Here is a 24,457-nt window from a genome sequence, read left to right on the forward strand (position 1 = left end):
AAACAGGTAACCTAGAGAATGCACAGACTCTTAACTAAGGCAGAGTGCCTAAAACTGCATATCTCAAAGTGTGTTTCGTAGAATACACATGCTAGTTCACTAAAAACGGTGTTTCATTACCAGAATATTTAAGAAACACTGTCTAGTGTATTTCCCGCTTTAAGGCATTATGGTGCAAACAACATAAAGCTTATAAGAAGGCAGTTCGTTAACCTTATATCTATCTTACCAGTATGTATCCAACATGAGAAGTTAGAAAAGGAACAACAAAATAAGTCTGAGGAAGGAAAATGAATGCAGAAATAGATTAATTAGAAATCAGAAGAAGAATAGGAAAAACTTGTGGAATCCAATATCTTAGGAAGAACCAGTAAAATATATATATAAATATGTAATCTAATCAAGGTAAGCAAATGTGAGTTTAAAGCACAAATGTGCACAATATAGTCTGATAATGGGGGGAAGACTACAGGTGCACAGGGAATGAAAATTCTCACAAAGGGCTACTTTGTTCAACTTAGGAAATACATAAAATTGTTTCACTATTAGAAAATATGTTAATAAAATTCACCTTATTAAGAGATAAAAAATTAAAATTGTTAAATATACACTGATGCTAAGAAGACATTAAAAATTGATTCTTTTTGAAAACTTAATAGGTTGTAATTGAGTACTTCTTGAACATTATAAAATATATACTCTATGGATGCACACACATATAGTCTTCTCCCCACTCACACACCCATCCCATCTCAGCCCAATCCAATAGCCAGCATTAATCTTAATGAAGATACACTAGCCGCATTCCCATTAAAGTAAGAAACAAGACAAGAACGTCCGTTAGTTGCTATTTAGTATTCTTTTGGAGGTATGGACCAATACAGTTAGAGAAAATAAAAGGAATAAAATGTAGAAAGAAATAGGAAAAATTGTCACTTTTTTTTCCCAGCAGATATGATTATCTGGAAAATTGCAAGAGAATCAACTAAAAACCTATGAAAGGCAGCAAGAGAATTCAATAAGGGAGATGAGTACAATGTTAATATTCAGGAATCAAAAGCCTTCATATATTCACAAACGTGGGAAGGGAAGAAGACACGTGTAAGGGGGTGCTTCTCAATCTTTGGCATGCATAAAAGTCATGAGGCTGTTTACTGGTAGGGAGATTCCTGGACACCACCCCAACAGTCCGATTCAGTCAGCCTTGAATCTGCATTTTAACAGGTATTCCTAGACCCCACCAAGAGAACTCTGATGGGGTCTGTGTGGGGCGTCTGAGAAATGCTGCCCTCGGGAACTCGCATTCTGGCAGCACCCTGCCTTATTTCTGCTCACTTTCACAGTGCTGTCTGTGGTGCCAGTCATCTACCCATCTTAGACGACGTGCGTCAGGACGCGGAAGGACACAGTGACAGAAGCCTCTGGAAGGAGAGCCCCCATAGGTTGCTCTGCCAGAGACCCTTAACAATTACCAAGTGGAAACACTTCCAGCACTGCTCTGCTGGTCAGCCACCACACGGGACACATGCATTGCTGCTCCTGCTCCATGCTGTCTGTCCAGCGGGAGGGCAGCGGGTAGGGCGACGTCCCCTGTGATCTGTGCTTTGGAAAAACGTTGAGCAAGAAGCTCCAGGATGGGTGCACCCTTCACTAACCTGCCAGATCTGGTGGGGCTGTATTTCAATGGAGTTTATCACTCATTCACAGTCCTGTAGTCCGTTACTTCCTGTGTTCTCTTGCACCTCCCAGTTTGAATGGTCACTCATGCTTGGCGAAACTGTAACTGGTTAAGTCCAGCTCCTCTGACTCTGCGCTGACACCCAGGAAGCTACAGAAGAACAACTGTGCTGACTAGTTCCATCTTGGAATAGTGACCACAATCCTTAGGTGGACTTTCAGCGCTGACTGCAATCCTACTGTATTCTCCTAGTCAATTCAGTGTCCTCTTTTCAGAGATGACTTGCCTAGGCTATGCAGGGGCCCGCCAGCTGCTTTCTTGCCTGTCTTTGGGCAAACAGCAGCGAGAGACTTTGAAGTCATAAGTCAGATTATGTCACTCCCCTACTTAAAAACCTTCCAGTGGCTCCCAGCACGTGTGAGATTAAGTTCTGATTTGCTGCCTGGCTACTTCTCAGACCTAGTTTCCTACCACTCACCCCTTGACTGACTGCTTTCCAGGTATGAGCAAACTGGCTGTTTCAATGCCAATTGAAATGTCCAATGTGTTACCTCCCCAGGGCTTTTGTACTTCCTGTTCCATTTTCTTGGAATACTTTTCCCTCCAGGCATTCCCGTGCCTAGCATTTTTACTCCGTCACCTCTTTAGGCATTTGAGTCACCTCCTAAAGGAGCCCTTATTACTCTGTTCCCTTACTCTGCTTTATTTTTCTTCCTAGCCTCAGTTGATGTTCTTCCTAGTTGATATTATTTTATTAATTGATTGTTTGATTGTCTCCTGAGGGTGGTCCACCATCCCTTGGGACTAAAACAGTCCCTGACATGAATTACACCCTTAATAAATATTTTTTGAACTAATAATTTAGTTTACATATCTGCCTGGCAATCAAACAAGGGCAGGAAGAAAACCAGGTCATTAATTTCCCAGAGTGCAAAGGGAGGGCTGCCTCTTATTCCCTCCCCTTCAATTTGGTAGGCTTATTTCTGGGAGTCTGCCAAGAATGTAAATAGGAGTAGGTGAGATCACCTAGGAAGACTGTCTTATCTATGAGAAACAGAAGATTGAACCCTAGGGAACATCAACATTGTTTGAAAAGATTGTTTTTTATTGAGGTATAATTCACATAACATAAAATTTACCTTTTTAACCATTTTAAAATGTTCACTTCTGTGGCTTTTATTACATTCACAGTGATGTGCAACCATCACCAATTCCAGAACATTTCATCTCCCCCAAAAGAAACCCCATACTCATTAACAGTTACTCCCCATTCCCCTTTCCAGCCTCTGGCATATGAGCCATAAGAGTAAAGAATTTGTACCATGTCGCTGACACTAGCACCACAATAGGACTATTGTTTAATCTCATCTGCTTTCTGTCTCTATGGATTTGCCCATTCTGAACATTTCTTCTAAATGGAGTCATACAATATGTAGTGTAGCCTTTTGTGTCTAGCTTTCACTTAGCATAATATTTCCAAAGTTCATCCACATTATAGCATGTGTCAGTACTTCATTCCTTTGTATGGCTTGATTCATCAGTTAATGGCCCTCCGGGTTATTTCCTCTTTTGGTCTAGTATGAATAATGCTGCTATGAACATTTGTATACACGTTTTTGTTTTAACACCTGTTTTAGTATCTCTTAGGTTTATATATCTAGGAGTGGAATTGATGGGTCAAATGGTAACTCTATGTTTAACCACCAAACTTTTTTCCATGGTGACTGCACCATTTTACATTTCCACCAGAGTGTACGAAGGTTCCAATTTCTCTACATCCTTGTCAACACTTGTTTTCTGTTTTTGTTAGTTTGACTCTAGCCATCGTAATGGGTGTGAAGTGTATCTCATTGTGGTTTTAATTTGCAGTTCCCTAATGGGAACATCAACATTTAAGCATGGACTCCGGAAAGGTGGGTTAAGAGAGGAGACAAAGACTATGAGAAACTAGTAGGACTGCAGTCAAGTGGATCTCCTGGACTTATAGTGCCCCCAGCATTCTCTTTGGTAACCCATGTGACCATTGGCCTACAGAGATCTTCAACATCTGCCAGATCTCTTGTATCTGGTTTGACTTAAATTGCTTGATGTTCCAAGTCTGACATGACTTCTCCAAAAGCTTATAGGTAGTACTTCTGCATTTTATAATGCTTATTTATGCAGTTCATTCAGAGGCAGCATAGTGTAGAGATGAAGTCTCTTGAGTGAGACTGCCTGGGTTAAGTATTGTGGCCTTGGGCAAGTTAGTTATCATCTCTATTCCTCATTTCCTTATATGTAAAATGATGTTGGGTTGCTATGGTGACTGAATGAGATTAGTCTTTAAAGTGCTTGGAATAGTGCCTGGCACATAGTGAGGGCTTTGTATGTTTTTTCTGTAATCACGGTAATGGTGATGGTGGTGATGATGATGATTTATCTAGATAACCATATAGGACAAGGGCGAAAATAGGTTGATGCTGGATCCAAGTGTGGAATTGAGGGATTGTGTGTTTACAAAATGGGCTCTTTGATGACATGCTCTGCTTTCCATAGTCCTATTGTGGTGCTAGTGTCAGCAACACAGTATAATTGTTTACTCTTACGGTTCATATTCTATATTCCAGAAGTCATTCCACTTAGATTTATATTTTGAACACAGATTTACCTTTACTTGTTTGGGCAGGGATAGACTTGCTACAATTAAATATTTTCTTCTGTTTATACTTCAGTACAACCATATTATTTTTTAAAACTGGAAATTATGAAAGGAAAACATCATTTATAATTCCATCACTTCAAGACACCCTATCCCAGCTTTTCGTGCATATCTTTCTGTATTTTTCTTTAGATATTTTAAACATAATTACCGTAATTCTACAAATAGAATATAACATTTTTACACCTCTTTTAAAGCTTATTTTCAGCTGCTCTGTGAATCTTTCCTAATAGGTCCTAATTTTTGAAATTCTTCAACACTTAACATTCAGATCCCATAAAAGATACATTTTCAGAATTTATAGATGTGAATAGAGAAAGAACCGTCTCCTATCTAGACATTTTATATACATACAAGCTTGAAAATGTGCCAAGGACTATTTTATAGCTTTATGATAAAACATATTATTTTTCGTAGCAGGAAAAAGAATACTTAGCAGTGCCAAAAAGTGTACAGAGTCAAAATAATCAACATGTCATTTGAATTCTAAGTTTTGGCCTTTAGGGTTTTTTAAACATAGATTCTGCAAATATTTTACAGATAAGTAAACTGAGATAGAAAGATTAAGTGACATTTCTGTTTTCAGTCAATGTTAGAAATAAACACAGAAATCCAAAGCCTCTCCTTATTAGATCAGAAGATAACGTATTCATATATTTTAAGACATAAACCTGTAGAGGAGATATGAACGCTTAAGCTGTGCTGAGATTTATGGATAATGCTATCAAATAAAATGAGGCAATCATTTTTCAATTTTTAAAAGTTCTGATGTTATTTGGAATGTGTCTTTCTCTCCTTGTAAAAATGATGCTTAGGAAAGTGGAGATGTTGGAGAATAAGGCAGTCGTGGAATGGTAGGGGGCACATGTGGATTTCAGTTGTTTAGAAAGATAACACAAAGTGAGTCCATGAAGAGGGCATTAATGAAGTGACTTTGGGGGGATGGCGAGGACATATGATATAGAAAGTTGTTATAAACAACGGTCAAATGTAAGAAAAAGAATAGGAATACTTGTATAAGAATGTAAAATCTTCCCTTGGCGCAAAAAACCCCACAAAACTGTATAAGGATTGTCAGGTATTAATTCAAAGGAAGCAAATATACATTCTTTACGTATTTTTGTATTGACTTGTGATGTCTTGAAGACAGACCAGAGGTAAAGACTTTTTGGGGATCTAAAGAGAGGGAAGCTTTTTAAAATTTTTATTTGAAATTTTATTTGTTTGTGTCCTTTTTGTAAGATTTCCAGCAGACAGAGGGCAAAGGCATGGGGAACAGAAGGGCTTACGAGCAACCTTTATAAAATTTAGATTGTTAGGCAGTGTGGTGCATGGCACCCATTATTCTGACTTTTCGCTCCTGATGGGTCACTCAGTTGTGTCTATTTTTGATCCTGCTTGGCTTGACGTACTGTAAAAACATAGAATTTCATCATAGAGTTCTGTGTATTTCAGCAGCTATTCAGTAAAACGCCTCTGAAGTCTATCAGTGGACCTTGGGTTTAGAAAGGACCTTTGCATTAGGTTCTCTGGCCTGCTAAAGACATAGCCAGTTTAATAAACAAATATGAACCAAAACAGAAGAGAATAAAGCAGATTTTCAGGAGACTACTTAAGAGTTTCCTGAGCTCTGAAGTTAGGCTGACTTGAGTTTGACTCCCAGCCACTCTTTTGGGGAGATTTGTTACCTCTCAAGGTAACCATGGGGACGTCAGTCTCACCAGGGTGCTGTGAGGATTAAATGAGAAAGAAATGCAAGAAACCTAACCCTGGTGCTACAAGGAATGTATGTGGTCCTTTGCTTGCATGGATTTGAAAGTAATTGTCCAGTCTCATAAGCCATATTGTAGGATGTGGTAATATCATGGAGCAGTGGCTCTCAGACTTCAGTGTGCCAAGTCTCACCAGGGAAACTTGTGAAGTGAAGGTTCTTGTTCCATCCCCAGAGACTGAGTCAGTGATCAGGGTTGGAGCACAGGAATCTGCTTTTTTAACAAGAACTAAAGATGATTCTGATAAAAGTGGGATCACACTTTGCAGAATACACTTTGGAGGCTGTGGGTAGACATCATTTGACCCTGGAGCTTTAATAGCTTGGACGGGTGAGTTTTCATGGCTCATCTTTTAACAGTAATCACTATGGGGATCTAAGCGTTGACCACAAAATTATAATTGAGAAAAATCATTCAAGAATGGCAATGCAAGATTAGGTAAATAGATACTAATTTGTAAAAATATGTACATCACTTATTATAGGTACTTTACCAAAAATGAGCTTCATATGTGAAGTGAATAAAAATAGAAAAATGAGCTTCATGTTTAAAGTAAATAAAAATAGAAAGAGGAACTCCATTAAATAGAACGTCAACCTTTAAAGTTAGTAAACTTTGAGTGTTTTTTTACCAAATGAAATAAACTTTTCGAGAACAGGACCTAACATACAAAAAAACATTCTGTATCATCTTTCTTATAATTTAATCTGGGTGCTGTTAATGAGATTGCTCTGGTTAGTCTTAATTGTCACGATGATGTGAGGAGATGTGATATATAAGGTATTCAAACCACGGTGGGTAGATATTTAGGAATCATTGTTAAGTAAGAAGATGGAGTGAAACTGGAATGAAACGAGTCAGGCGTCCGGTCTTGGTATTTCCTGTTGTTAGTGCTAGAATGTTCTATTTTTTAATGTTCAGAATACGACATACCCAATTTTCCCTCTGATATTTATACAATATAATTTATGTATACATATGTATCCACATGCACACACACACACATACATAGAGCCATATTTGATGACTAAAAAGGAAGAGACCCCAAGGGCTCTTTAGTGTGCAATTAATATTTTGGTCAGAAAATCAGCAGATTGTTTCAGTATGGTTATGTGTTATGACATCATATTCCAGTAAAGTTATAATGAACAGAAATTTTGTTTGTCTCTGTGGCCAACCGAAATGAGTTTTATAATTGTCAGCAGGCCTTGGTGATTATGGTGGCGCCCACTCCCTCTACTGTAGTTAAAGGTCTGTTAGCATTCCAGTTGTGGACCTCTACTTTCAGAAGTCTATAATTAATTGTAAACATTTGCTCTATGGTGAAAGCTTGCCATATAAGATCTCAGTGCAGGAATAAATTTGTGATTTCAGGTTGTCTGTCTTAAAGTTTTATAGTGGAACCAGTTAAAAATATGCGTAAAAGTTCTGTGGAGGTGGGAAAACTGAATTTTGTGGACACAAAGTGAAGATAACCTGCATTTATCATATTGGTCTATCAAAATTCCTGCATTAAAGGGATCTAAAATTAAATAGGTAATAGGAAATTGTGCACTTCAGTACACCAGTTATTGTAATCAAAGAGCAAAAAAGATTGTGGTTTCTAATGCTTTTTAATCTTTGCATGTTAAAAATAGTCCTTTACAATAAGTGATTTTTTTCTTCTTTTAACTTTTTTATGTTTGCCAATTAAAAATGAGAGCATATGACATATAATAAAAACACTTTTAAAATACTTTATCTTAAAACAAATTAATAGAAAACTGTGGGCCAAGAAAATTGACCTTAAGAATTTGAAACAGTGATTTTTTTTTGTTTTTCATAGCCTGGATTTCTCCTCTACGTTTGACACTGTTGATTATGCCTTTCCCTGACATTGTGTTGTAATTTCTTTTCTGACTCTGACCCTCTTTCATCTCCTTCACTGCTGTCTATTATTTCCCCTGCCTTTTGATCATGGGCATTAATCAGCTCCTAGCCTTGGGCTCTCTTTTTTTGGTTCCTTTACACTTGCCCTTTCCAGGTGCTTATCCACTCACATGGTTTCAGTTACTGCCGCCTAAATCTGCATCTTCAGTCTCGATGTACATTTCCAGTCCCTCACCTTCAGGAAACCTTCACTGATTAGTGCTGTCTGCCTGGTGAATTCTTATATGATGGATTCTGTCCAGTTTATCTCAGGTTGGATATAGAACACTGCCACTTGGCTGTCCACTAATCATCTAATACTTACTAGGACCTCGATTAGACTGCTCTTTGCTTGGAAATAGACATTTTTTTGACCCTGGAGTGATTTTTAACTTAGTATTTTAGTGTTACAGTTATGGATCCGCCACTCCATCAAAATCAATCCCACTAGTTTTGCTAAATTGTCCAATTCAATGGTCGTATTTCTCAGTCATCCTTTTACTTGACCTGAGAGTAGCATTTGACACAGTCGCCCCCTCTCTCCTCCTAGATAGACTTTTTCCCATTTGGCTTTTAGGAAGGACACCATGCTTGCCTGGTTTTCCTCCTTTCACTCCCTCCCACTGAGTTATCACTGTCTTGTGGCTTTGAATTCCATTTCTATATATTGATGATTCACACATTTTATCTCCATGTTAGACCTCTTTGCTGGAGTCCAGACTCATAAATCTGTCCATTTGACATCTCCACTTGGGTGTCTACCAGGCTGAATAATTTAACATCTCCAAACCAGAGCTGCTGATATCTACCCCCAGTAAACTCATTTCTTTTGCAGTCTTCATCAGCTCAGTATATGGGCACTCCATTTTCCAGTTGCTGAGGTTAGAAACCTGGGGTCATCCTTGACTCCTCTCTCATATTCCATAGGTCGTCCTTGGGTAAGCCCATCATCTCTACTTTTGAAATTCATCCAGAATCCAACTACTTCTCATCTCTTCCACTGCTACAACCCTGGTTTAGGCCACTGTTACCTTTCCCCTGTAATATTGCTGTCACCTCCTAAGAGATCTCCTTGCTTTGATCATCATTCCTGTGTAGTCTGTTCTCAACATAATAGTCAGATGATCCCTCCAAAATGTCAGTCCGATCATGTCACTTTTCTGCTCACAACTTTCTATTGCCTGGCCATTTCACTAGGGAAAAGTCAGATCCTTCCAGTGATTTCTAAGGAAGGCCCTATGGAGTCTGGCCACCTCTCCTCTCATCTCTTACCTCTCCTTCCCTCACTCCCTCAATTCTAACCAGATGGGCATCTTCCGAATTACTTGACCACGCTCGGCACACTGCTGCCTCAGGGCTTTGCACTCAAGTGTTTTCTCTGCCTCAAGTGCACTGTTGCAGATATCTGTGTGGTTTCCTCCCGCACTTGTTTCAGGTCTCTACACAGCTGTCGTCTTCTCAGTGAGACCCTCCCTGGCACCCTGTCTAAAACCCAGCTCCCTGACACTTCTGAACCTTTCCTTCGTCTATTTAAATAGATATTCTACATATTTATCTTTTTGTTGTCTGTCTTCCCCAATATAATGTGTATTTTTTTCATTGTCATATTCCTGTGCCATATAAAAGGTACTCCATAAATAATTGTTGAATTAATGGATTTTAGTGCATATCCTCTTAATTTCTTCTAGGTTTATTCTTTCTTCTTACAGCCCCTTTTATCCCCTCATGTCTGCATCATTGCAGCTTTCTAGTCGTGTCTCCTTACCTTAGTCTCGTTAAACACAAACCTGCTAAAAATTTTCACCTTAAATACATTTTATTATGATACTTGGTGCTTAAGAGTTGTCTTAAACTCCCTGTTCTTCCTTACATTGAATCTGATCTCCTCATGGCTTTGGATTGGTAGCTCCATCTCTCTGCCCCTCCTGTTTTTCATCACACCTGTCTTCTGCTGAAGCCACCGTAATCTGCATGTTGTCACCCAAATGGACTTGCTCATCTCCAGTGCGGTGGCTTCCCATCCAGCAGTACCAGGCCACCGGGCTCACTTCTGTCAAAATCTGACTGAAAACTTCCCTCCAGAAAGCCTTCTATGATATAATCAATTTTTACTATATTAATTTGTGTTTAATGTTGTTTTCTATAGTATGTTTTTCATGAAGATCAATATATACTCTTTATTCTCTATAGATATATTCACATATTTTATCTTTTATAGGTAAATTCATGAGGTTAAAACGTTACTGGGGTTAATTAGAGGGTATGGTACATTATATGGTTGATATCATTTTAAAGCAAACAAATCTTAATGATTATAGAGCGATTTTATTGGAATAACATTAATATTTTCATTTTCTTATTTTAGGTATCATTGCCCAATGCCCAAGATCTTTTATGTTCAGCTGACTGTAGGAAATAATGAATTTTTTGGAGAAGGAAAGACTCGGCAGGCTGCTAGACACAACGCTGCAATGAAAGCCCTTCAAGCATTGCAGAATGAACCTATTCCAGAAAAATCACCTCAGGTGCGGGCCTGCGTCGACAGTCTCTTTCTTGCAGTTCCCCAGTGAGGTTATTGAGAAGGCAAATAAATGCATTTTTCCAAATAAAAGAAATAATCTCTTCCGATAGGAGAGAATACTAAAGTGGTGATCTGCTGTGACTTGCTTCTCGGATGACCTGTCTACTGGGCTAGACCCCTATGTTCCTGCTGGGATGGCCTTACCTTTGAGAACTTTGGTTCAACTACAGAGTTCGCTTCCCAGGCAGCACGCAATTTGGGGATGTGAACAAGGATGAGAAATAACTTTCACTTACCTTGCATTTAAGGCGACCTTTATTGAGCATAGATAACGTCGTATTAATCTAGAATCAAGGAATTTAAAGGGCAGGAGATCTTTATGGATTTTTCAGTCCTACTTTATTTTACCAATGAGGATGTTGAGTCTAATCTTGGGGAGTTTCACCCATTCTCGTGGCTCTAGCTGCTTTCTTGATGGGCTCCAGCTCAGGCACGTCTTCTAAGTCACCTTCCTATGAGTTCTCCATGTAGTTATTTCAGACTGTACAGTTCAACCTCTGCACTTCCCCCTTCCTCAAACCCATTATTCATCCCTCTTTGAGATTTATCATAGTTAATGGCAGAGTTAGGTATTTTTCTCCTTGTAAATTTTCATTATGACTCTTATCTGCTTGCTTATCTGTTTTCCCACTAAGTCATAAGCTTCTTGGCAGCAGGAATACTGTCTCTTGATCTCTTTATCTCTAACACTTACACTGTGTTCAGCGTATATGAGGCCCTCCAGAAGTGTGTGTTAAATAAGTGGATAAGTAAATTAGTACCAGAGCCAGGCACAGAGCTCCAAAATCCTGGTTTGCATCCTGTACTCTTTCTACAACTTAGTCTTCGTAGAAGATTAAAGATCATATTAGAACATCAGTGGCGACATTATGGGGGCGGTGGAGGCGGGGGCGCCTGGAGATCTTTAAAGAGAACTGGGTTGGGGGATGTAGGATAAACTCAAATTAGTGTACAGTTGAGTAAAAAATTGCCACACTCAGCATTTATCCTTTTACTTTAAGGGAAAAAACTGAAAACCAAATGACAAAAAGCCTCACCGCCAAGCCCTGAACTACTGTGGTTACATGGGAATCCACAAGATCCAGGCTCTGGTTTCCTGTTTCTTTACTGTATTTTAGATCGGCCTGCTTGGTTGTAGAATATGTGTAAAGTTTGTTACCGAGTGAAGATTCAACATCATCTTCTTTTTTGTGATTTAGAATGGCGAATCAGGAAAAGAGATGGATGATGACAAAGATGCAAATAAATCTGAGATCAGCTTAGTGTTTGAAATTGCTCTGAAGCGAAATATGCCCGTCAGTTTTGAGGTACGTGCTCAATAGAGATCTCGCAGTTTTCCCACCTCACCGCTCCTCATTATTTTAAATAAACAAACAAGTAAACACAGTTGAACAGCATACTAGTATCCTGAAGGAGTTAATGTGCTTCCTCATATCCAGACTCTCTGTCGTGAAATGTTATAGGCCCTGGGGAAAATAGTACTTATTATGATTTCATGGATTCCTGCTGGTTTCTTTGCCTTTTCTGTGTTAAGCCATTTATATATATATATGTGCTATTTTAATTTTCATCATAAAATTTATTTTCTGAGTGTAGGATAATTTGTAGTACTCTATAAGGTTTTGGTGTTTTTAGTAGGATCAAACTGAAAATATTCAAGTTAATATTTAATGACACAAAGACTAATGTTCAATTTCTTCAAATTTGTGGAGACCAAAATATGTTTAAATTTAACCTTTACTAGTAAGTCGCTAAGAAGTAATTAAGCAGCTCACAAATTATTTGTAAAGTGATGTGAAATTTAAAAGAGAAAATAATTTTAAATTATTATAATACCTCCTTTATTAAGAGGTCACTAATTTTGCGACTCAGATATCTAGAAAATAGGCAAAACCCAGGAAATAAGCTGAAACAGTCATGTAGCATCTCCTTCAAATTGTGTGACTTTCACCTACTAGAAAGCTCGTACGTTTCACTCGCTGTCAGCATCAGCCGACCTCGACTGCAAACCTGTTTGCTTTCTTCTTAGACAATTCTAACAAGTTGAGTTATCTGATTTCTCAGCCCACAGCAGATTCAAAGCAGCAAAATGAGGAAGGCAGGGAGAAAATGCACTTGAGGGCCTTTTGGTTCCAGCAAAAAATAATCTGGAAAACAGGGAAAACTTATCAAAAGTAATTGCATACCCTCAAAAATTATTGAAACCTGGAGCCTTTTAAAGGCTACAACAAAATTGGAAGTTTTGTAAGTCTTAGAAGCATCAGTATGATTACAGAATAGAATATTCGATGTTCATGATGGTGATACAATGTCAGCAATAAAGGGTTAAATATTTAGTATTCTCTAAGTCAGCGAAGTATATACTTTTTAAAAATTTTTAACTGAGGAGGATGTCCATCAGAGTGCTGAAACGAAACAGTTTTCATGTTGCAACTAGTAAAGTTAAATTACTTGAAAAGTATGCTTATCATAAATTCCTTATCCCCAGTAGTGGTGGATTATCGAGATACTGTGTTGTTTTTCTTTTCTTTTCCTAGTTGGTACCCAATATTAGAAGATAAAATTTTCATGTAATGTTAAATGGTCAACTGTGTAACTAAGCAGGGTCTCTTTTATAGGTCAGAGTTTTGGAGGAGACTGAAAGTTTGAGCACTCAGGGTTTGGAAGACATCTTTCCTCCAAAAGCTGGCATGGTTTAGAAGAGCACATTAGTACAGGCTTTAGGAACTTTCATAGCTGACAGATTCGTAATCCATTACTCTAGAAGGCTAGGTATTTTTATGGCATATCTACTTACCTTTTTAAGATCATGTCACAGAGAGTAAACATTCCTTTCTGTGTAACAACCTTTGAGGCCTCTGTCAAAATGGGTTGTTTCTCTCCCATCAGCTGGTTTTCAGAGCCTTCCTCACACGGGATGCTTAATGGCCTGTATAACTCCAGTGAGACAAGGTCCTTGTACTCTGGTAACTTACTCCTGCAGAGCAGGAAATTAGCTATGCACACAGTTGTATACAAATTATCATTCTGGATGGCCTGTGTATCTAATCTAGTATGATATGGTTTATATTCTTAATTTTCTGTTCCATAAGAAGTAGGGTGACCTTAATTAGAATTGCCTGTTTTAAGCTCGTAAAACACAATTTTGACTATGAATTGGATATATTTATTTAGATTTCTGTTCTTTCAACTTCAGTTCATTAAGCATCATATGTATCATAAATGAATAGTCCCCATATAATACCTTCATAATAGTTTTATTAAAGAAATCTATAGTTTTGGCATAATTCTTAATAATTAAAATTCTGATTATAGTATGAACATTAAGAAAGATTCATGCTAGAAGAATGCATCGTTAAGTGCCTATATGAAACATTTTACTTATATTTAATAGGTTATTAAAGAAAGTGGGCCACCACATATGAAAAGCTTTGTTACTCGGGTGTCGGTGGGAGAGTTCTCTGCAGAAGGAGAGGGAAATAGCAAAAAGCTCTCCAAGAAGCGTGCTGCCACCACCGTCTTACAGGAGCTGAAGAAACTTCCACCCCTTCCTGTGGTTGAAAAGCCAAAACTATTTTTTAAAAAACGCCCTAAAACAATAGTCAAGGTAAGTGTATGCTTGTGAGCGTTAGTCAGTTTTACTGTATAAATATTATAGTTACTCTAGATAAAAGTTTTTCCATAGGGCACTACCTAAACTTATGGATTATACACAGTCCCAGAATCAGGATCGGACATGTGACTATAAATTAATAACGATTCTGTTTTGCTTTTTAGACATTTGTATACCTACATTTGTTCATCACATACCTCCCATATTTATGGTTTTTTATGGCTTAAAAAATGCTTTCCCGTTCGTGATCACCTTTAGTATCATTCTCATCATGACTGTGTAAGGTAGATGGCATTACTCCTCATTTTACAAGTAAGGTTTTACAAAGCATCTTCAAAGAATTTGCTCATTTTTATTCACCTATCATACAGAGCCACCTGAACTCTGATCTCTAATCCAGTGATCTTTCTGTACACCACACTGCTATGTGGTGACTTCTTAGGATACCGTGAAATGCTGATAGGGTTCAGAGTGTAATCGTGAGTGATACTAACACTGGTGACGACAGCAGCAGCTAGTGCATGTGAAGCCCTCTGTGCCAGACTGTCCCAGCGCTTTGCGTGCTTTGTCCCATTTAATCCTCACAGCAGCCCTGTGAGTGAACAGTATAGTTTAGTTTCCATTCTTTCAGGTGTGTGTACCTCACCAAAGAAGAATACAGAGCACACAGCTTTTCAAGATACAGTGACTCTTTCTTTTACTGGATCAGATTTTATTTACATTAACAAACAAACAAAAAGGCACAGGTGAGAGGACTGAGATGAATCAGCACTCAGTACAGGACAGTGCCCATGAGTGCTCAGTATGTGTGACATGAATGGAGCTAGAGTTCTGTTTCCAGAGAAAGCCTGGAATTGCCAGCATGTCACTTGCCAGCTCAGCCTCACATATTTAGCAGACTCCTTTTGATTAAGCTCTAAAACCAAGGATTACAGGAATGACGTACATTTTATTGATGAATTTCTTTTGTTTAGATTGTGCAGTGGCATAATTGAAGTATTTCTATAGGTTGTATACCTTGTACCTTTGGTTTATTTAAAAATATGTGCACACAGGGGCCGGCCCGGTAGTGCAGCAGTTAAGTTCGCACATTCCACTTCGGCGGCCCGGGGTTCACCAGTTCGGATCCTGGGTGTGGACATGGCAACGCTTGGCAGGCCATGCTGTGGTAGGGCGTCCCACATGTAAAGGAGAGGAAGATGGTCACGGATGTTAGCTCAGGGCCAGTCTTCCTCAGCACAAACAGGAGGATTGGCAGCAGTTAGCTCAGGGCTAATCTTCCTCAAAAAAAAAAAATACATGCACACACATTTATATTAATAAATAACTACATAAGTAACTTGTTCTTTTTAATGAATACTGTCACTACTTCACTGAGAAGATGTAGGTTATACATTCCTTGAAATAGCATTCTACATTATATGTAAGGTAGACTAAAAATAAATGGCAAATAGGTCCACTCGTTGTGGGTCACAGCGGTTCCTGGACGACTGCCTTTCGCTCATATGCTCTGACCACACGGTCAGGGGATGGGATGTGCTATTAGGAACACAAACTTTGCAGTCAATTTTGAGTGTGAATCCCTGTGACCTGAGCAAGTTACCTAACATTTTAATCTTACTTTTCTTCATTTATAAAGTAGGAAGAATAATTGAATTTGCTTCATAGTATTATTATAAGTATTAACTGAAATAGTACTCAAAATGCATTAGTAATTATTATTAAATATTTATTAGCTACAAATAATAAGTACTTAGTAAATTTTAACTGTTGTTATTTTGTACCTAATTCTGTCCACGTTTTATATGTACATGAATATATCCGTGGTCTATTTCCTTAAATCTTTTTATATATAAAATCTATACCTTCTCCTTGTTGAAAGAACAGTGCTCTACATCAGAATGGCAGCACAAAACTGGCACAATAACTCCCATCTAATCTATTAAATTAAATCTGATCTTAATAAATAAGGAATAATAAGCCATCAGACTAGGAAAGATCTATAGATTTTTATAGTAGGATATAAATAGGACTCTTGTGACTTTTAACTATAGACATTAAGAGCAAGATTATTGTTTAAATGTTGTTCCCCAGAGCAAGAAGAAACATACTGAGTTCTCAGAATTACTTGCTACTACTTCTAGTATATAAGCATATTATTCTAGAACTTTCTTCCTACCCACCATTCAGATCTCATCTTGAACTTGACTTCTTCAGGGAAGCCTTCTCTGGTCCTCCCCAACTCCCAGATTAGGTTAGCCCCTGCATTTTTCCTCACATACATCACATTTGGAATTACTTGTACTACGTCTGTCTTATGTTAAAATAAAGCCTATAGATATCCTCTGAAATGTAAGATTATTTTGAGAAAGCAGCATGCATACAATGAGTTGGAATCTAGATAATTTTAAGCACGATCATACCTTATAGTGGGCCAATAAATGGATCAGTTTGGAATAGTGTCTTGTTTTTCAGCATTTTCATCACTTCCTTTTATGTCTTATATATCTAGGGTCTTCTGTTTCTTACACACAATAGAAGGAGAGAAAATATTTGTTGATGATTTGCCTTGATTTTATTTAAAATAATAAAACTATCACATTGTCTCATTTGATCCTCTTAATCACTCTGTGATGTAGCTACTATCCCCATTTTACAGATGAGGTCCTTGGTGTTTAAGAAATTTGCCCAGGATCGTGTAGCAGAGTCAGATTTCAGGTCCTCTCGTGTCTGACTCCAGTGCCCATCTGAAACTGGTTAGTTGTGAACTCCTTTTGGATTTTAAGATTTAAAGAAGGCTTTCCGATGCTGGAGGTAAAATTTTCTGGACACAGCTGTTACAAGACTGTCCTCCCTGGTTTGTGGAATGATAACCTAAGACTTGATATCCAAAGAAGAACTTAATTGTCAAGGGTGCCAGCAGTTAATTTCAATCAAGGGAAGAAACCAGCCATTCTGAATGTTCTCAGAACTCCATTATTATCTAATTGGATTTGTGCATCTGGTTCTGTCATTGGAATTCATGTCAGCAACAATGTCTTTGGAACTGACAGACATTCTTATAAAAGAGCCAAATTAAACAGGAATAAAGACAGCATACCGTTGGAAATACTTATTTATTTGAACGTCTTCATGAGCCAGGCGTACTACTTCTGGTGCTAGACTCAAAAGCTTCCCTTTACCATTTCATTGGTATCTCAATCTTAGACTTAAAAGTTATTGTCTGTATTTGTCTTTTCTCATCAGTCCTTCTTTACTTCCTTTATAATTTATTTAGTTTTCATTTTTGGTATATAAGTAGAAGTGAAACCAGTATTTTGTCAAAAGCTAAAATTGTCCTCTTCTCTCTCCTCTCCCTCCACTAACTTTCGCAGTGTTGAAGTTCTCCATCCTTTTCCTCTCTTACGCTTGCCCTCGGCTGCTCTTCAGACTTCTGGGGCTTCAGTTCCGTCTTTATATGGATGATTCCCAAATACTCTACCGTGCTCTCTGCTGCCTATAAGACATCTTCACTTAATATTTCATAGGTACCTCAAATTCTGTGTCCAAAACTCATCACGTTCCCTTCGAAACCTCTTTCTCCTCCAGCATACCTTACCACAGTGACTGGCACCGCCATTCGCCTGCTGAAATAGAAGCCTAGGAGTCGTTTTTAGTTTATCTCTTACAGACCCTTGTATCCAATCAATCATTAAGTCCTACTGATTCTATCACTTAACTATTTCTTAAGTTGGTCCATTTCTTTCCATTCCTTTGCCACCCTTTTGGTCCAACTCACAAGTGTTTCTTGCCTGAGCTTACTACAGTAGGTTTTTCATTGGCCTTCTACAAGTACTCTTGACATCAAATGATCTTTTTAAAAGTATTATCTTTTAGAGACACCGATCGGATCATGTCATGCCTCTGCTTAAAATCTTTTAGTAATTTCCCATTGCTCTTTGGATAAAGTCCAAAATCCTAAACATAATTTAAAAGGCCCTGCAGGATCTGACCTGGAGGCTGTCCCTGCAGCACCGAAGTGGACACGGTTGAGACTCAACAGTTCTCACAAAGAGCTGAGATGATAGAGTGGCTCTGACAGTTTAGTGTAAGTATATAGTCTGTAACATAGTGACATAGTGTAACATAGTGTCTCTAATACTTGTTTTAGAAGAGATTTTCACAGGTGGAAATAAAGTTCTGATTATATGATACATGCAGACCTTCATTTCTAAGAATAATATATGAAGAAAGTTAGTTTGCATGCAGAAAGAATATTTGATTTGCAAAGGTTTTTTGTTTTCAAACCTTTCAGAAGGCGCTAAGAAAAAGCTGTATATAAACTTTTTTTAAAAGATAAACTTTATCATAAACGTTACCCAATATAAAGTTAAAAATAAAGAGAGTGACTTCTAAAATGTTTATATAGAACTCGTATGTAAGTTAAAAAGCATACTAAGCAAGAGTAAGCAAGACGCAGCACCCAACTTGAACATAGAACATTTCTAGTAAGGTAGAAGCTATCCGTGTGCCCCTCTTCTGCCACATCCTGATAGCACCTCCCATAGGTAACCATCGTCCCTAGTTTTGTGTTTAACATTTCTTTACCTTACAGTTGTACTACATGTTTTTCTGAAAAGTGGTATTTGGTTAGTTTTTAAAACAGCTTTATTGAGGTATAATTGACATGTGGTGAATTGTACATATTTAAAATGTGCTGTTTGATATGTTTTGATATATGTCTACACTTATGAAACCATGACCACAACCAAGATAATGAACCTATCCACTGCTCCCGAAGTTTCCTCGTGCCTCTTTCTAGTCCCCCCACCCTCACTTCCCAAGTAACCGCTTGTTTTTCGGCTGGCTTCTTTCACTCAGCGTAATCATTTTGAGATTCATCCATGTTGTTTCATGTATCAATTGTTGGTTCTATTTTATTGCTTAGTAGTATTCTGTTGTATAGATAAACTATCATTTGTTTATCCATTCTCCCTTTAGTGGATATTTGGGATGTTTCTAGTTTTGGCTTTTACAAATAAAGCTGCTATGAACATTTATATATAAGTCTTATGGGCATATGCTTTCATTTCTCTTGAGTAAATACTTAGGAGTGGAATGGCTTGGTCATTTAGTAGGTATGTATTCAACATTTTAAGAAACCCTCAATTGTTTTTCAAAGTAATTGTTCCATCTTACATTCTCATCAGTCGTGTGTGAGAATTCTAGTTGCCGCACATCGTTCCGAGCACGTAGTGTAGTCTTAAATTTCCATTGTTCAAATACGTGTGGATTGATATCTCACTGTGGTTTCAATTCGCATTTCTCCAGTGGCTAATGATATTGAGCAATTTTTTTAAATTCTTTTTTTTTTCTGTTTTTTCTCCCCAAATCTCCCCAGTACATAGTTGTATATTTTAGTTATGGGTCCTTCTAGTTGTGACATGTGGGACGCCACCTCAAGGTGGCCTGATGAACGGTGCCACGTCCTCACCAAGGATCTGAACTGGTGAAACGCTGGGCCGCCGAAGTGGAGCGTGCGACCTTAACCACTCAGCCACGGGGCGGCCCCTGAGCAGTTTTGTGTGTTTAGTGCTACATGAAACTCAGTGAAGTGTTGTTCAAACCTTTTTCCCACCTAAAATATTCTAAGCAATAATTCAAATAATAATAAATTATAATAAATTTTAAATAATAACAAATTTATTATTGGATTTTGAAAGGTCTTTATACATTCTGGATACAAGTTCTTTATCAGATGTGTGGTTTATAAATATTTTCTCCAAGCCTGTGACTTATCCTTTTCAAAGAATAGACGTTATTAATTTTGAAGAAGTCTAATTTATTAGGAGGAGGAGGAGCAGTGTTTTTATGAAATGTGATTCTGGTGTGGTATCTGAGAAATTGTCACCTAACCAAGGCGCAAAAATTTCCCTTACATTTTCTTCTGGAAGTTTTATAGTTTTAGATATTACCAGTTAAGTCTGTGAGCCATTTTGCATTAGTTTTTGTAACTGTATGGGCTGAAGGGGTTTTTTGCATACGTATATCCAGTTGTTCCAGTACCATTAGTTGAGAAGGCTAGCCTTTCTCCGCTGAAGTACTTTTGCACCTTTGTCGAAAATCAGTTGACCATGATTTGTTATGTGTGGATCTGTTTCTAGACACGGTTCTGTTTCATCGATCTCTTTGTCTCTCGTTTTGCCAATGCTGCACATACTGTGTTGATTACCATAGCTTTATAATAAATTCTGAAATCAGGCAGTCTGTGTCCTCCAACTTTGTTCTTTTTTCAAAGTTGTTTTGGTTATTTGTCCTTTGCATTTCCATGTGAATTTTAGTATTGCCTTATTAATTATTACCCAAAAAAGCCTGCTGGGATTTTGATTGAGATTGTAATGAGTTGATAGATCAGTTTGAGGAGAATTGACATTTTAAGAATATTGAGTCTTCTGATCCATGAACATATATCTGCCCATTTATTGAGACCTTATTTAATTTCAGCAGAGTTTTGTGGTTTTAGTGGGCTTTGCATAAATTATTTCACACTATATGTATTCTTCTGTGCTTGCTTGTCCCACTTAACTTTTTTTTCCCTGAAAGTCATTCATCTTGATGCATGTAGCAATACTTAATTCATCTTCACTGTTATATGCCATTCCATTGTATGAACATGCCATAATTTATATTCTTTTATTGATGAATGTTTAGGTTGTTTCCATTTTTTTGCTATTTAAAATAGCAAAAACACCTGTGGATATCCCTGTACACATAAGGTAGCATATATCAGTAACAGTTTTCTAGGGTATATACAGGCCTACAAAAAGGCTACTGGGGAGTGGATGTACCATCTTTGGCTTTACTAGACATAGCCAAGTGGTTTTCTAATTTATGTTACTATCAGCACCATTAAGTTTTTGTTACTCCCCATCTTCACCAACTGGGTCTGTCGGACTTCTCAATTTTTGCTAAATTGATGGGTGTGAAATAGTATCTCATTGTGGTTTTAATATGCATCTTCTGAGTCTAATGAGATTGATTATCTTTTCCTGGTTTTTTCTTCTGTTAAATATCTGTTCATATCTTTTGCCCATTTTTTAGATTGTCTTTTAATACTTTTTAGGAGTTTTAAAATGTATATTTTGGATGCCAGATGTATCTTTTTTTAGTTATATGTATTGCAAATATCTCTTCCCAGTTCGTGACTTGCTTCTCATGTTCTTTTTGGTGTTTTTGATGAATAGAAGTTATGAAGCAACTCGACTGTACGGAAAAGTTTAAGAGCATAGTTGACTCAACTTATCACTAATACCTCTGAGCCCTACATCCTATAGAAACCTTAGTTTCAGATCCATTTTATGATTTTCTATTATAAATCTTCATAAATGACTCTCATTTTCTTCTTTAGTCACAGTTTTGGGGTCCAGGGGAGGAGGAGAGAACCACTGTTTCTTCAAGGATCCAATAACAAGTTTTCCAAGCATGGTTTGAAATTTTTTCTTAAATTATTTTTTAGGCTGGACCAGAATATGGTCAAGGAATGAACCCCATTAGCCGCCTGGCTCAGATTCAACAGGCCAAAAAGGAGAAGGAGCCGGATTACGTTTTGCTTTCAGAAAGGGGAATGCCTCGGCGTCGGGAATTTGTGATGCAGGTATTTCTAACTTTTATGTTCGAAGAGTTTTTTTGAAATTGAAAAAATTTGGAAATCCTCAGGTTGGAATAGAGATACGGGGGGGAAGACAAACTAGGAGTTAATAGCAGAAAGTGAAGCTGTTTATACTCAAAGTCTTTGTGCCCTCCAGGCCCACCTACCAACTCGGCTGAAACATTTGAGTGTCAAGGACATGTTAGAACAGATAGGATGAGTCTCTGAAAGGACGGCGAGTTCACACAGGTTATTTGCCGCGGAGTTTATCTTTTAGAATGCCTATTTCTAATTTATTGTGTTACGGTTTGCAGTCGGAGGTTATTAACTACTGGGAATAGGAGACAGATGGCGTTAGAAACAAAATTTAGAAGGATGGGTGTTGTAGATGGAACCGGGCCAAGAGCATGAGCTTTTGGGTTATCAGGAAAATTAGGGAAACAGAGTAGCTGGCTGCCTAACTGTGGCGAGGACTCAGAGATTTAACTGCTGCCTTGTGCAGCCAAGAAAACTGAAGAATGGTTGCTAATGTGTTGGCTGATGGGTGGGACCCAGGAATGAGGTAGAATGCCTCAAGTCCTCTCCTGTTTAAATCTTACCTATCCATCTTCATTTGCCACTCAGGCCCCAGTATTGAAGAAACCTCTAATTTTTATTATGAAAATTTCAAACATATCCAAAGGTGGACATACTTAATAGTTCACTATAAAAAGAATAGTATAATGGAATGGTATAATGGCATATTGGGAAATATGCCCATCGTCCAAACACAGACAATTAAGATTTTTGCCACACTTGTTTCCGCTATCAGTTTTTCTTTTCTCCCTCCCTCCTTTCCTTCCTTTCCCCCTCCCTTCCTTCTTTTCCTGAAATATTTCAAAGCTAATTTCTAACCAAATGTCATTTCAGCCTACATACTTAGTACGTATCTCTAAAAAATATGCAAGTTTTCCTTGTATTTTCTTACATTAGGCATGATTCATTGGAGTCCTCTAATACCCAGTCTGTATTTAAATCCTCCTTGTTGTTGCAAAACTGTTTTTTGTTGTAATTGAGTTATCAAATAAACTTTTCCAGTCAAACTTATGGATCTCACCTTTAATATAATACAATGAAAAGCAACAGATATTTATTAAGTGCTGACGTTGTGGCGGACATTTTGGCACTCAAACATAGTATCTCATATTGATTAACTTTTCACGCATATCTCAATTTTACCTTTCTTCCTAATTTATAGTCTCCATGTTTCTTCGTCTCACCTCACAGTACCCCATCCAGTGGTATGGATATAGTAGGACCTCAGTAAACCTTTGATGTATGTTCGCTGCTTTCCTCCCTGATTGAGAGCTGTCTGTTTGGCTTTTGTTGGAAATGTGAACTTAGGATATAGTCACAGATACACCATGATTAGGAGCCTACATATCCAAAGAGGGGGCTATTCTTCTGCGGTTAGTGAACACGTTATTGTCTAGATGTCCTTAGGACACAGAACAATGTTGTTCTAGTATTCTCACTTTGATAAAATATGTGCATCATTTTTCTTTTTACTTTCTTAGCTTTGAAGAATTCTAGAAAGTATTCTTTGAACTCCAAAGCTTGAAGGGAGAAAAGTCACCTAAATTCTAGACCTGTATTAAGAATAAAAACTGGCTTTCATTTTATTAAACAATTCCTTTTCTATGCAGTATATTGAGTACCCCTTTTGAAAGAGGAATTTAGAATATCTTAAGCGAGCTTCTATTTTATGGGTATTCATAAACATTCTTGTCAAACAGGAACATTTGGCTGTGCTTTTAAATGTTTTCACACTGAATTCATATTGTTTTCTCTCCCTTCTGGAAGCCCCAGTGGATTCATTATAGTGTTGCAGCAACTTTATCAAAGTAAAGGCTTTTGTATAAACTACTTAAGCAATGTTATCATTTGTTATAATTGAATGTGGAAGTAAAATATCCAGGGATGATATACTCCTATTTATCTATCACCAAAAAAAAAAAAGTAAGTTTATATGTTATAAAGGGATGTATTACTTGTGTTGGTTACTAGATACAAGGAAGTCTCTGATGGAGGTATTTGGGTGTTTAGTTCCAGAGCAAATTTCTTTATTTTTTGGAGAGGGATATTTTAATTTTTGAAAGAGAAAATAATGATAACTAAACTAAGTTGTATATCAGCACATTCTATTACTATGTATCATATGATGTTAGTTTTTCTACACATTAAGATCTCCAGGTTTTTAAAAACTACATCAAGCAAATTTCATCAATTTTATTTGTGACCCAGTGAAAGATAATGAATTAAGTTTTTGGTAAATGCTATTTTAGAACTTTTTTGTTAGTTTTTTGAAGACTTGATTCATTTAAATGATTTGTTTAAAGACAAAAATCTGGAAGTCTTAAATTTATTGCATAGCAAAATAATTGAGCTTCTTTGCAGACAAATTAACATTTTAATGTAAAAATCTTATTTATAATAGTTATAAAGTTTGTGAGCTTTCTAGGAAGATGACTCACGAAGTTTACTTAACATACTTACTTGACTTTTATAATGAAGTGATTTTTTTTGAGTGACCGTTGTGTT

At 37.4% G+C, this 24,457-nt stretch overlaps 1 protein-coding gene across 50 annotated transcripts in view; it reads left to right on the forward strand.

Moving 5' to 3' along the window:
- Nucleotides 1-24,457, forward strand: part of STAU2 (staufen double-stranded RNA binding protein 2) — a 296,365-nt gene that overhangs the window by 95,283 nt on the left and 176,625 nt on the right. For all 50 annotated transcript variants that reach the window (XR_011493134.1, XM_070481057.1, XM_070481062.1 and 47 more), the window contains 4 exons: nucleotides 10,422-10,581; nucleotides 11,837-11,944; nucleotides 14,032-14,244; nucleotides 21,746-21,883. Coding sequence is in view for 49 of the 50 variants with exons in the window: in XM_070481057.1 (XP_070337158.1) it covers nucleotides 10,422-10,581; nucleotides 11,837-11,944; nucleotides 14,032-14,244; nucleotides 21,746-21,883 (619 nt within the window). In the remaining variant the exon portion in view is untranslated. The remainder of the gene's footprint in view (nucleotides 1-10,421; nucleotides 10,582-11,836; nucleotides 11,945-14,031; nucleotides 14,245-21,745; nucleotides 21,884-24,457) is intronic.

The sequence above is a fragment of the Equus asinus genome, chromosome 12, assembly GCF_041296235.1.
Source record: "Equus asinus isolate D_3611 breed Donkey chromosome 12, EquAss-T2T_v2, whole genome shotgun sequence".
Lineage (NCBI taxonomy): Eukaryota > Metazoa > Chordata > Mammalia > Perissodactyla > Equidae > Equus > Equus asinus.